This window comes from Penicillium lagena (assembly GCF_028827675.1).
Source record: "Penicillium lagena strain IBT 129212 chromosome Unknown utg000007l_segment0_segment0, whole genome shotgun sequence".
Taxonomy (NCBI): Eukaryota; Fungi; Ascomycota; class Eurotiomycetes; order Eurotiales; family Aspergillaceae; genus Penicillium; species Penicillium lagena.
In genome coordinates, this window is record NW_026623228.1 from 2,085,602 (window position 1) to 2,098,982 (window position 13,381).

General features: G+C 50.5%; 6 protein-coding genes across 6 annotated transcripts; 3 read left to right on the forward strand and 3 right to left on the reverse strand.

Moving 5' to 3' along the window:
* Window positions 1-426: 426 nt before the first annotated feature.
* N7510_010374 (beta-N-acetylglucosaminidase-domain-containing protein) lies at window positions 427-2,403 on the forward strand (the record flags this gene model as incomplete). The annotated part of the gene is made up of 1 exon (XM_056982299.1): window positions 427-2,403. The coding sequence occupies one exon, from the start codon at window positions 427-429 to the stop codon at window positions 2,401-2,403; it is 1,977 nt and encodes a 658-aa protein (XP_056830135.1).
* Window positions 2,404-3,764: 1,361 nt separating this feature from the next.
* On the reverse strand, window positions 3,765-4,382 carry N7510_010375 (ankyrin repeat domain-containing protein; the record flags this gene model as incomplete). The annotated part of the gene is made up of 1 exon (XM_056982300.1): window positions 3,765-4,382. One exon carries the CDS (start codon window positions 4,380-4,382, stop codon window positions 3,765-3,767), a length of 618 nt encoding a protein of 205 aa, XP_056830136.1.
* A 155-nt stretch (window positions 4,383-4,537) lies between these two features.
* Window positions 4,538-5,647, reverse strand: N7510_010376 (ankyrin repeat domain-containing protein; the record flags this gene model as incomplete). Its single annotated transcript, XM_056982301.1, has 1 exon — window positions 4,538-5,647. One exon carries the CDS (start codon window positions 5,645-5,647, stop codon window positions 4,538-4,540), a length of 1,110 nt encoding a protein of 369 aa, XP_056830137.1.
* Window positions 5,648-6,279: 632 nt separating this feature from the next.
* Window positions 6,280-7,816, reverse strand: N7510_010377 (uncharacterized protein; the record flags this gene model as incomplete). Its single annotated transcript, XM_056982302.1, is given in 2 exon segments — window positions 6,280-7,496; window positions 7,507-7,816. The coding sequence occupies 2 exon segments, from the start codon at window positions 7,814-7,816 to the stop codon at window positions 6,280-6,282; spliced, it is 1,527 nt and encodes a 508-aa protein (XP_056830138.1).
* Window positions 7,817-8,440: 624 nt separating this feature from the next.
* On the forward strand, window positions 8,441-9,495 carry N7510_010378 (hemolysin III family protein; the record flags this gene model as incomplete). Its single annotated transcript, XM_056982303.1, has 2 exons — window positions 8,441-8,995; window positions 9,052-9,495. 2 exons carry the CDS (start codon window positions 8,441-8,443, stop codon window positions 9,493-9,495), a joined length of 999 nt encoding a protein of 332 aa, XP_056830139.1.
* Window positions 9,496-12,691: 3,196 nt separating this feature from the next.
* On the forward strand, window positions 12,692-13,145 carry N7510_010379 (uncharacterized protein; the record flags this gene model as incomplete). Its single annotated transcript, XM_056982304.1, has 2 exons — window positions 12,692-12,918; window positions 12,989-13,145. 2 exons carry the CDS (start codon window positions 12,692-12,694, stop codon window positions 13,143-13,145), a joined length of 384 nt encoding a protein of 127 aa, XP_056830140.1.
* Between the last annotated feature and the right edge of the window lie 236 nt (window positions 13,146-13,381).

Here is a 13,381-nt window from a genome sequence, read left to right on the forward strand (position 1 = left end):
ATGATACCGCACCGTTGGAGTCAATTCCGGTTGTATATATACGGGGATGTGACCCTTCGACACTGAGCCCCGCATCTAGTCATGAGAATAAACCCCTCAAGATGTGTAAATATCAGGATTGTTGAACCTTCCACTTAGATTCGGTAGCCGCTCGTAAAAATGTGACCCTGTTGGGAAGCCAAGATGTCTAAGTGTGGGGAATGTTGATCTCAACATGTTAACCCCACCTCGGGCCTTGGAAATGCGCTTGCGATCGCAACGTTACACGCGAGATAGAGTAGACGGAACTCGTGCGGAATAATAAGCCTATTTCTCGATGTCACCCACGGATATCGCTTTCAGGTGCTATCCTACTTGGCAATACCCGCCTCAGCGAAGTATATATACCATGCCCTGCCCTTGACCACGTTGGATCCTCATACCACCATGTTCTATCCGTCTCGCACTACGTGCCTTCGGGCTTGTCTTGTGGCCCTCCTCAGTCTCGGGCCGGTCAACTCTGCACCCACGACCCAAAGTGGCAGGGACAACAGACTCCCTGCGGTATGGCCCCCTCCGCAACATATTTCATCGTCCGGCTGGGGGGTCTCACTAGACGGACCTGTCACCATCGTGACCGGCAATGTCACGGACCCGGCCACAATTAACACAGTAAAGGCGGTAGTGCTTTCCGCCGGTGGGCATGCCGTCGTCTCGTCCCATCCTACCGGCCATGGTGCGCAGATCGTTATTGGCACCGAGGCGGAGAATGGCGCCGCTGCCGCCATTGCCAAGGCGCTTACGGGCAAACCAGCGAATGGCCTCGCCGCCGATGGCTACGTTCTTGCATCTGGCGAGTATGAGTACCGGCCGACCATTGTCCTCAATGGCGTAGACGGACGCGGCACTTTCTACGCGTCACAAACCCTTCGCCAACTTGTAGACGGTCACCATGTTCCAGGTGTTCAAGTACGTGACTGGCCGCTCATGTCAATCCGTGGCTCGATCGAGGGCTTCTACGGAGTTCCCTGGTCTCATCAGGCGCGTCTCGACCAGTTAGTTTTCTACGGCAAGCACAAGATGAACACCTACATCTACACGCCCAAGGATGACCCGCTCCTTCGCGCGAATTGGCGCACTCTTTACAATGGCACCGCCTACTCCCAGCTCAAGGAACTCATCAACACCGCTAACACCAACCACGTCGACTTCACCTTTGCTCTGTCGCCCGGATTAGACGTGTGCTACTCGTCAAACGCCGACTTCAACGCTACAATCACCAAGTTTAACCAGGCTCGCCAGCTTGGTGTCCGCAGCTTTTACATTGCTTTAGACGACATCCCTCTTGAGTTCCACTGCGCAGCAGACAAGAAGAGGTGGAACAACACGGGCAACTACCACTGGCTGGCCGACTCTCAGGCTTATTATCTGAACCGTATCCAGAAGGAGTACATCGAACCGAATGGCCTTAACAACCTTGAGACCGTCCCGACCAACTACGCCGGCAGTGCACCAGACCCCTACAAGGGAGAGTTCGGCACGAAGCTGGACAAGAACATCCGCATTCAGTGGACCGGCGAAGGAGTCTTCAGTGACCAGATCAATGACACAAGCGTCCAACAGGCCGACTCGACATACGTCACAGACAACATGTTCTTGTGGGACAATTTCCCCGTCAACGACGGCAATCGTGACCGCCTGTTCCTTAACCCGCTCACTGGGCGTTCCGCAACCCTGTACAAATATCTCCTAGGCTTCACCTCGAATCCAATGGAGGAGGCATACGCCTCCATGCCCGCACTTGCCAACTATGGCGACTACACCTGGAACGGGCCGGCGTACAACGCCGACGAATCGATGACTGCAATCCTTTGGGAGCTCACGGGTAGTGACCCAATCGTCCACGACGCAGTCCTCGCGTTCTCCGACCTTAACCAGAACTGGCCATACCGCACCCCCGCGGTCAACTCGCCCCAGCTGAACAAAGACATTGCAGCTTTCTGGGCCGCTCGCAACCATTCATCTCATTACCAAGGCGGACACAGTCACGGCCACGGCTACGGCAACACCTTGGCGCTGCACAAGCGCCTCGCACTCCTCACCACACTGCCAGACGTCCTTCCCCGCATGGCAATGAAGGGCTTCGCCTCGGACGTGGCGCCCTGGTCGACGGTTGCGATGCAGTGGGCACACGCCTGCCAGCACTTGATTGCTATGCTCGACGCGCTCGATGCAGGGGACAAGAATAGGGCAGAGGGCGAGTTCAATGCCGCTCAGGCCTGGGTTAAGAAGACGAAGGCTAAGACTGTTAATGACCGTAATGACCAGGGTCAAAATCTTCCTGACTCGATCACCCCTGTTACCGCTGAGGAGGCATTTACTACCTTCCTCGCCAATGCCACGGCTATTTATAAAGGTCAGTAGACGTGGATATGAGTTTGGGGGTATTTAGTGCGATGGATTGTCGTTCAGCAGTTGCAGAATAATACAAATTTTGACTTTAGGGACTCAAGGGAAAGAGGGTTGCTAGTTGTATTTAGCACCCCTATCAGTCAGTAATCTATTCATAATTGATGGTAGGACGTTCAACACTGCCCTTTAAATCAAGTATTTTGGTCTTAATATGATATTTGCTTTGTGCATACAAGTCGCCTGACAGGAAAGCACCGATAAATCCGCGCATACCATCACTGATTTGGTCTGGCTCGAGTCACTTCGAGAGGAATGTACTTGTAGAGATATGGGATTGCCCTACTTTCAGCTCTTTCTGCCTTCCACGGTCCTTTTTTTTTTTTGAGTGGTAGCATTTTCGGCCCCCGATTTTATCACGCAGATGTGTGGCGTAGTATAAAGATATGTATAGATCAATGAATGACCCCTGATCATATACGGAGCATTTTCCTAAAATAGAAGCAACCTCAGACTGTGGATCCTTCCCCATCGCCCTGACAAGGCTGAGCTGAATAAACACCTAGAATGCCTAGTTAACGATAAACACCACCTTAACCAGCAACCCATCCACATGAACATGACAGACTCCTCCCACCACGTAAATATACTATACCTCATCCAAATCCAACTCCATCTTCTCAAGTAACTAACTCGCTCAATCTAGAACCACGACTTACCTCCTCACCATCCCCATCCTGTTCCCGATCCCGCTACAGACCCCGCACAGGAGATCCACAACCCTGGCTTTGTATACAACACATTCAACAACCCGCCAGATCGGATTCAAGATGATTGGACGCATATGAGTGGTTTGGAGAGGGTTTTCGTTGTTCTGCTTGGATTGGCGCTTTTGGGTGTTTTCCTGTTCTTTGCTATTACGTGGACGGGGCGGTGATTTGGATAAATCTTGTTGCCTAATTCGAGGATGGTTTTTAATCAAAAGATGTGTATTTGTACAATCGTTTTCGACCTCAGTTAAGACTTCCGGCGATGAAATCCACACATTGTATGTTATCAAACGGGCCCGATTCTCTCTCTTTCAATTGACTTTGAACCAACTTTGGCTCTTCTCAGTAAATTTGGAACACATTGTCGGAGCTTCGCTTGAAGTCCTGGGGATTGCTCATCCTGGTAATTGACTGTCCACCAGAGTTTGCGGTATTCGTTTCATCAATTAATTGATTAACTTCGCTATCTTCCGAACTGGGCTACTGAATCCTGTGTAGTCTAGTTGGTAATGATTCCTGGTTCGGGATCAGGAGGTCCCACGTTCGACTCGTGGCTCAGCGGTTCAGTAGTCCCAATCTTTTTGACCTATATATGGAACAATCTAGTCATTTTATACAATTTTCTGCCGCAGTGAATATTTCAACCACCTCAGCGCGGTGAAACTCAATTGCTCGAGTCAGAGCAGACCTTCCTTCACGATCTAGGATGGACGGATCAGCTCCGCGATCGAGAAGCAGCTTAACTACCTGAGCATGATCATACTGTGCAGCATAATGGAGGGGTGTGGCCCCGGAGTAGGCTTGGACGGAGAGATCGGCACCGACATTGATGAGGAGCTCCACTGCTGCACTGTGGCCAGCCCTTGCCGCAGCATGTAGTGCCGTATGACCTTCTGCACCCTGTAAGGAAACCAGTGCCCCGGAAGAAATGAGGTAGTCAATCACTGCCACATGCCCTCCACCAGCAGCGATATAGAGCGCAGTGTGTCCGTGTTCGTCGTAGTTAGATAAGAGGTGGTAGTTCCCATGACTTTGACGAGAAATATCGGCTCCAGCTTTGACAAGCAAATCAACCACCTCCCTGTGGCCTTCTCTGGCTGCTTTGTAGAGCGCAGGGCCCCTTTCAAGACCATGGTCATCTGGACCGTCCGGTGCTACGCCTGCATTCAAGAGTAGCTCTACTATCGCAGTATAGCCATTTTCAGCTGCTTTGCCCAAGGACATCCGGAACCAACGAATGTGCTGCCAGTCAGTTGTAGAGGTATCGATCTCGGAATTCAGGATAGCATGAACCCTCTCAACGTTTCCAGCACAAACAGCAGGATAAAGCGCCAGAATGTCGGATTGAGCCCTAGGTCCTAAGACTAAATCCAGCACCGCTAGATGACCAGCCGTAGACACTTCGCAAACCATCTTTTCCTTTTCTTTTTGTCCATCTCAAAACCAGAGTCAAGAAGAGTCTTAACCACGGCATAATGGCCTACAAGAGCGGCAGCATGGAGCGCTTGTCTGCACATCTCATGGTTCAACCATCGTGAATGGGCAAAATATTCAACCATTGCAGTATGGCCTCGGCTGGCAGCAAAACGCAATATTAAGGATCTGTTCGAATCGACCCACGTATCATCAAGAAGTCGAAGTATTCTGATACTGCCTGAATAGCCTAATGACTCGGCCAATTCGGTGTCCACTTTCGAGATATTCAGGCCGGTCCTAACAAGTAACCGTACCACCGAAGTGTACCCAAGCTTAACAGACTGAAGCAGCGCTGCACGCCTTGCACTCTCTGGGAAAGATACTTGAGAAAGAAGGATTTTGACTATCTTTGCTCTTCCTGACGAAGCGGCAGCTTGCAAAGTCTTGTCTGAAATCTCAAATCGAGCCTCAATAAGCTGCTGGAAAACTGCCGTACGGCCGTATTTTGCTGCCACTTCCAGAGCGCCACTCCGTATGTCTGTCGTATCCGGGGGCATCCGCATTCTCCCCAGAAGCAGTGATACAGTCGAAAGATGACCATTCCGTATGGCCATATGTAGTGCGGTACCGCGATAAGTGGTCGTATAGGGATTTGCACCAGCATCAAGGAGTACTTGGAGCACCATATCTGATCCATGGTAGGCCGCGCCATGTAGGGGAGTAAACCCACGATTATCCAATTCGTTGACGTTTGCGTCAGCAGATATGAGAAACTCCACAATTGCTTTATGTCCTCGATGTGCAGCCAGGGCTAAAGGCGTGACCCCATGATTATTTCGGACTTGGATGTTCACGGCCTTCGCAATAATAGTTTGTATTATCTTTTCATTGCCTTGGCTTGCGGCCAGGTGCACAATTGTATCTCCGGTTCTTCTCACCTTCCTCGTGAATTTCTCATGTGCGAGAAGTTGATCCAGGCCATCAACAGCCTGGATGAGTCTGTAACATGCGTCAGGTTCTAAATACACTGCGATGTGAATGAATATCTCGGCAGGGAGTTGGGCCCTCGTCATGGTCACCGCCAAAGGGCAGAGGCTGAGTGTAGGGCCCTGACGTGCGAAAGACAGGGACTTCTGCCTCTGTGAACAGATTGCAAGCCGAGGTGGGACTGCCTCGTACCCGCCCACTACAAGTCGAGCCCTCACCGCTCTGAGGGCCTGGCATTTGGAGGCGTCTATAACTGAATTCAAAAACTAGTATACCTATTCCTTGATGCTAACTATCACTAATTCTGAGTCGCTGTCTTTTGTTACATACTGCCACGATCAATAATTCTAGAAGTGAAGCTGGCTTTCCATGATACGTAAATGCATTCCTAGTCCTAGCTCATAGATCGTATATCAGTCGTAAACCACGTGAAAACAGGGTAACTGGCAGGCCAGTAGTCATAGTCATAAAATGAAAAGAGATAAAGAGTAGAGTTCCGCTAAAATCAATCGTGTGTCCTTTCAAATCGTAAGTCATGTGCATATGCTGGTAGATCAATCTGGCGTAAGATGCATAGAATCATGAGTAGAGTCAGTGGTAATGGGAGAAGAGAGGTCTCAGCAGAGTGGAATGTGAAGACAGGCGTATGTGCCAAAGAAGAAGAATTCAATAAGGTCTCCCAGATCTATTAGACAACCCAATCCAAGGGGAACGTCTGTCAGTCGTATACGGGTGCTCTCCGTGGACCCATATAGGCATCGTCTTCTGCAACACTGGTGGGGATATATCGTTTCGCAGCAGAGCTACGTATCGGACTAGTCCGACGAGAAAGTCGCGAGTGAAGTCCAGCATTGCTGTATGATCTTGGGCGCTCGGAGCTGCTGCCTCCCCCGCTTCCAGGCCGACTGCCACTCCCACTGCCGCCGCTGTAGCTCATTCGCCGGGTCTCATCGTAGGGATCCAAGTTGCGATGACGGGGTAGGTATCGTGGCGGTGGCGGTGGTGCAGGTGGAGATGGTGCTGGGCCTTGCGGGTATGGGAATTCTCGAGCTGGTGGAGGGACAGGATCATCGAAGATATATTCTCGAAATTTGACGCCGGGCGGTTTCGATCGAGGACGCTCTTCGAATATTTGTGATTTGCTTGATCTCGATCCGTGGCTGCGGCGTTGCCGCCGAGGTGCTGCTGGAGAAAGATCACGGACAGGTTTGCGCGTGTACGCGTCGTGGGAATGCCGTCTTGCTCGAGAGGCTGCCGGCGGTGATAAATTGCGCTTGTCTCGACTCTTCTTCTCCCGTAGAGACTCGTCGACTGAATCGGTGGACGACTCCGCCGACGCGTCATCGGCGTCTCTTGTCGACGGACTCACAGAGCGTCCCGCCCAAGCTGTGCGATCTCGAGATTTCCGAGGAGGACGCTCTGGCCATGGAGGCGGAGTTGGGACTCGTGGTGACGCGAACCCAGACCGTGGTTCGTTTGGCGGGGGGTTAAACGCGGGGTGCGGCTTGCGAGCACGACGCCGACTCCCCAGTGAGTCAAAATGACTTCGACGCCGTCCTGACCCGCGAGGCATGTGCGAGAAGTAATCATCTCCGTAGTCCTTGCTGCCATGGCCGTAATACCCCCCAGGGTTGGGGGAACATGGACGGGGAGTGTTCCTCTGGACATAGTCGTATTCAAGTCGCTTACTGACTCCTTCGTGCCACTGCAGCATTTCCGGATCTGGCTCGGAGGGAAATGCATCCCGGGGTATCTCCTTGGGGAAAGGTTCACCATTTGCATCGGTGAGATTCCAGAGACTGACAGCGTTCTGCAGATATCGCGAGTGCTCGTCCGGGTCCATCAACAGTTGGATGGTCTGCCACCGCACGAATCCATTTGGGAGGAGCGAGGGGGTCGAGGGGGGGTTCGTAAGGGTTTGTGGATGGTTGGAGGCTGTGGAAACATCCCAGCGACTGGTAGATGAAGGACAGCGCTTGGGATTTAGTCTCGAGGAACAAGGCATCATAGTTGCCTCCGACTTTGCGGTAGAAAGCAGCGAGTCGCTCGGGAGTCAGATCGGCCGATCCGCCCGCGCAAAATGAGGGCTGCAAGTAAGGAGAGTCATTGTCTGTCTGCATGCGTCTCGGATTGTAGAACTGACTGACCATCAACTGTGCGATACCGAGACATAGCTGTTCGAGTAGCGGAGCCGGGCTCTTGTCCGGGTTGATCAGAGTGCCCCAGCGGCTGTCACTGTCAGCACCGTTGGACATGTCTGATAGATGTATGGGTGTCGCATAGTAGGAGGAGGGATGATAGAGGAAGGTGTAAATAGGTCAATAGGTAAACACAGACGGGGCGGTCAGGCACCGACAACACGGGACCCACTGCGGGGGATGATTCACCAGTAGACAGTCAGGTGATACGAGTTAGAATCGGACTGGAAGGGTCAGTTGATAGATGGATCTCGCTGTATCTGTCATGACTCAAGCTAGTCAGTTAGATCGTGTCTCTGAACGCTACAAGAAAGATTCACTCCTATTATATGTACAGCCGCGTTTGGAAAGTGCCCTGACAGAAAGGAAATATATATATACTAGGTGGTGGGGAGGGGCCAGCGTAGACACTTCATCAGCTTGCCCGGGGAGAAGTGCGTCACGGTACCAACAGTAGGGGGTTTGCGGCTGTAAACTGAATTTCATGTCGAAGCTAAGGCGTTCGCGCTGCGGTTGCCGGGCATGAAATTGGAACGTGGGGGTTTCTGGTAATCTCGTTCCAGGAGGGTGCCGCCGATACATCCCTAGCCAACGCACTAAACTGCTCCGATTCTCTCTTCCCCCATCCCCTTAGATTCACCCTACAAACAATCCAACAAAGAGCGACCAAAGCCCTAGCCAATGGTGCTGCGCAGACGCACGTCCCCTATTGAGAGGATGGCGAGCGGGACGGACCGCAGTGACGCCCCGCTACTGAAGAAACTTGACCGCACACGTTCGCGACCATGGTTGCTCAATAGCGAGGATGTTCCAACGTGGTATGCCCATAATACCTACATTCGCACTGGCTATCGCCCTGTGACACCTTCCGCGCGCCTTTGCTTCGAGAGTTTGGCGTACTTGCACAACGAGACGGTCAATGTGTACTCGCATCTCATTCCGGCCGTGTTGGCTTTGTTAAGCAACGGCCTCCTCTATGTATATTTTACCTTTTCTTTTCCACGTGCATCTTGGACCGATCAGCTCGTGTTCCATGTCTATCTGACAACCTCGATGATCTGTTTCGGTATCTCGTCAACCTACCATACCCTGCTATGTCACTCCGCCCATTTTGCAAGTCTCTGCGCCCGGTTTGATTATGTTGCGATTATTTTCCAGATCATCGGGTCGTTCATCTCAGGACTCTATATGGGGTTCTACTGTGAGCCACATTTACAGAAAGGCTACTGGTCGATGGTGCGTGAAAATTCTTCTCTTGCTGCTTTGTGGTGGTTATCTTATCTGATTCGTAGATTAGCATTTTGGGCCTCTTGACTGGAATTGTCGTGGTACATCCTCGCTTGCAAAGCAAGGAGTGGAGAACCTTACGGCTGTCGACGTTTGTGGCAACGGCACTGTCAGCCTTCGCGCCCATTATCCATGCCTCTTGTCTCTTTCCGTACGAACAGCTGGACCAACAGGCAGGGCTGCGGTACTATTACCTTGAAGGTCTAGTTCTCATTACTGGTGTATTCTTTTATGCTGTAAGTAGCGAATACATTTTAGAAGCGAGATATAGCGCTCATCGATCTCAGACACACTTTCCGGAGTCATGGAAGCCTGAAAATTTTGATATTTGGGGCGCCTCTCACCAAATATTTCATGTCTTGGTTTTCATGGCCTCGGTTATACATTTCTACGGGATACTGGTTGCATTTCAATGGAATTATGAGAATCAGCGCTGTAGCCCTACCTGACGGACAAACAAGGAACTCATAAATAGAATTCTATTTCTTGCGATACTAAGATAGACAAGGCGTCCTGTGGAAGATTTCACAGTAGAATCAAGTTCAGATTTCAGATCTCAGGTCCCGATTGTAGGATTAAGTCAAATGGCCTACGCCTACTATGAAGACATCGCCGTGATCGAAGATGCCGTGGATGCTCCGGGGGTGTTGAGTCAATACCATCCTAGAGCTAGAACTAGCTTTCTTGGGAGCATCACCTCGTTTTAGTTTCGTCCAAAGCCAGCTGATAGTACTTGCTCTCTTCCTCAAATTTTAAACCATGACCCAGCAAAGTGAGGCAAACTCGCTGAGCGTTAAATAGGAGAACTGAAGAAGGGAGAGGAAATAATAACATGACATTATGAATATGAATTCTTTCTGGAATTAGCTGATACGAGTTGACAGATTGACCATTTCTTCTTGATCGTCATGCTCCAGAGCACGGTATGGACCCCTTCCCTTTGAATAACTTCCGTCCAAATTGTTTGATCACTTCACTGACATGTTCAAAAATTGAGAACGAATGGTCGAGTTCGCCACTAGTTTTACATGATAAATAGTAGTAAACAGATGATGCTGGCGAACCAAGACAGATACCAACCAACCCTGGCCGATCCCATGGACGGAGCACCTGATTTGCTTCCTGGAGTAATATAGTTCGTTGACATGCAAAAAAAGCGAGTATCTGACCAAGCCTTGGCTCCAGGATTTAACGACGCATTGTTCCAAGCTACGACCATGACAGGAGTGACGCTGTCGAGTTGTTTGAGATATGTGGACAACTTGCTTCCAGCCTCGAATCCCGTATCTGACATCAGCTCTCCAGTCGGGCAGTTAGTGGAAGAGTTGCCAACGAAGCCTGCGCGCCGATCTGCAGCCGTGGAAAAAATTGCTAGAAAAGAAAAAGGACATTAGAGTCTAGTCTCTGGTCTCTCTTCGAATTCTGATGCAGCTGTGTACTTACCTGAAGAATATGCCGCCCCGGCGTTGGCACATTTTGGAGGTGTGAATTGGCCGCAAATCATACCACTTGCTAGCTGATTCTGCTGAGAAAACCCGGTCGCCATTTGGCCCGCATTCGAGATGGTCTCAGAAATACAATCTGATGAAAATGCAGACTGACAGCTCGTCTGGTCAGGCTCATTGATATGACCCTGTGTGGCTGGCCAAAACGAATCACTAAACACGATGAAACAGCCTTCATAGTTGAGAGGTTCGTAATCAACGGCATATCCACTAGTATTTACAGCTCTGAAGGACTGGCTTAACCCGAGCGGCCCGGCGGGGAAGGATAGCTGTGTGGACAGTGTGTAATTCCCGGAAGGGTCTGATGGCGACAAGTTTGGCGGCTGGGGAAAGGGCAAATTGACGCTACCAGAAGCATTGTAATGTCCCGCTCCACATGTTGCTGCACTGACCAAGTTAGACAATCCTACGATGACTAGACTCGATAGAGCCTGGAAAGTCAGGGAAGCCATAGAAGGGCAAAGATACAGTCATGAGCCCACGGGCCAAGTCGCAGAGAAAGAAGTAAGTAAACAGCCTCCCAGAGACTTTCTTATTGTGTATGTCAAGGAACACTGAGGATGCCAATAGAGCGGACGTGGCGTTTAAATAGGCGACCAAACGCCAGCCCCAAAACGCCGGCCCCCAAACGCTTTGACATTGACCGGGTTTCTGCATACGCAGCCAACTGAGCCTTGTTCCCCCACCGATGAGGGCAAATGAGGGCAAGGCTACCGTTAATTGCCAGCGCATCGAATGAGAATTGGGGTGACAGTGTAAAACCGTAGATTGCCGTCATTTATGTGGTCGCAGCTCGCTTCTCATTTTGCCTGTCTTTTCTGATATCGTTGAGAACGCTGAAAATAATATACGGGCAAAGTAGAACGCCAAGCGGTATCTTAACCCAGAGACTCTTGCGTCGTTTTCCGCTCGTCATGCTGATGCTCGTCATACTCCAAGGGGGTGCAGCTTGGCATATCGAGTTGGTAGGAAGAGCCAGCACAGATGGAAAGAGTTCGGGATGTTGATCCTTTATGTCTTTTCTTATGGCTGACGAATGGGCAGGGTTGGTTGGAACTTTGTGGCTGTGTAAGGAGACCGCCGCGGGGGGCCCTACGGGACCCAAATTCGAGGTGGTCGAAGAGGGTCCCCGATCTTACAGGATCTCTTCTGAGCTCTTTACGAAAGTCTCTACAAACCTCATAAAATGCAGCTCCAGTCTCTTGTCCTCTTAGGTTTGCCTAGAGAGAAACGTTGCATTGGTCATAAATCAACTATTCCCCTTGTATTTCTCGGATCCGAATTCATTATTACTGACTTATCTCGCCTCTAGTCAGCGACGCTTGTGCTCCCAGATCTACTTCTTGTGAACGAACTTGCGAGTTTACTACTGTGTCTGCAAACGGGCCCGCAATGACCTGTTGATGGGTGTATAGCATTAGGTCACACATATATATGCTTGTTGGTGTAAAGGATTATCGGCACAGAGTTGTAATGGAGTGTCGTTCTTGATACATGCGTAGATCGGTCTTGCTAAGAGGTGCGCCTCAAGTCATTTACTGCATCTAGACACCCTGACAAGCCAACTCCGACACATAACTACTTGTAGCGCTGCAGCTTCACAACTGGGCATTCGCATTCCTGTCAAGCTTAAAAACCAACTTCATTGGCTCGCTGTCCATCTACTCTCTCAGCACCCCTTCATTCTACGATCGACATGCCATGTCCAACTACCCGACATTCTCAACCAGGTCTCACCTATCACATCGCCCTATCAACTCGATAGACCCGCCGGCGACATGGCACGGGAGGGAGATGTGCGTTTGGCTTTGGTGGTACATAGGGACACATCCCCCAGCCTTCACGGTTTGTTGAGTGCCGCATGTACCCTCGATCTGCTCATGATATTTGCATCTCATTTTGACGGGTTGTCTTTTCTTTGGTCTCCCTTTATTCCTATTTGCATTCAGTCGTTCCATGTTTTATTGTCCGCCCGGCGTATTTATTCTTCATTGTTATTGTCGCACTTCTGAGACATACATCCCTTCCGTCCCGAGTGTTGACAACAACACCATCCAATCCTGCCGACGCAACATCTCAAATCAACCTTGCTTCCTTCAATCAATCTTCAACCTCAAAGCTCTTAATCACATTCTCGACAATGGCCCTCGTCCGCGACCCCTACTTCTGGAAGCGTTTCTCCACAGCCGTGCACATGCAAGAAGAAGCGGATGCAGAAGCCAACTCCGAAACCAAACTCGAAGCACAAGAACACTCCGAAACAACCGAACCAGAGAAGAAGATGGACTACAAGGAGCTGAAGAAAAAGGAGAAGGAGCGGAAGGAGAAGGAAAAGGCGAAAGAGAGGCAAAAGAAGAAAGAAGAAGAGTATGCACCTATCCACCCGTCCTTTCCTGTTAATCAACCACCCAAACTTCCACTAATACAGACTCCCCAGAGAATCGTGGCTCTCGCGCGAACGCAAGAAGCGCAAACGCAGTTTCCTCGTCGGCGCCATGATCTGTCTGCTCATATTGTGTCTTGTTGCGGGTGCCGTGGTGGTCTGGTGGCTCAGTGAGCATAATTGGTTGCAGGGCCAGGCGAGTGTGCAGTGAGAATAGAGTGAGAATAGACTGGATTTGATGGGGATGTTGATAGTTGAATCTGGAGATTATTTATACCCACCGCCTCCAGCGGGTTTCTTACATGGTTAGGGCATTGGTTATTAAATCACTCTGTATCTCCATCGTGTTCCGCATATACCTTCCTAGACGGGATGGATGCGTATTTGCATCCTACCAGGTGCGAATGAAGTCGTCACTGTAGTAGTCTGTCTTTATCGGATCATTCT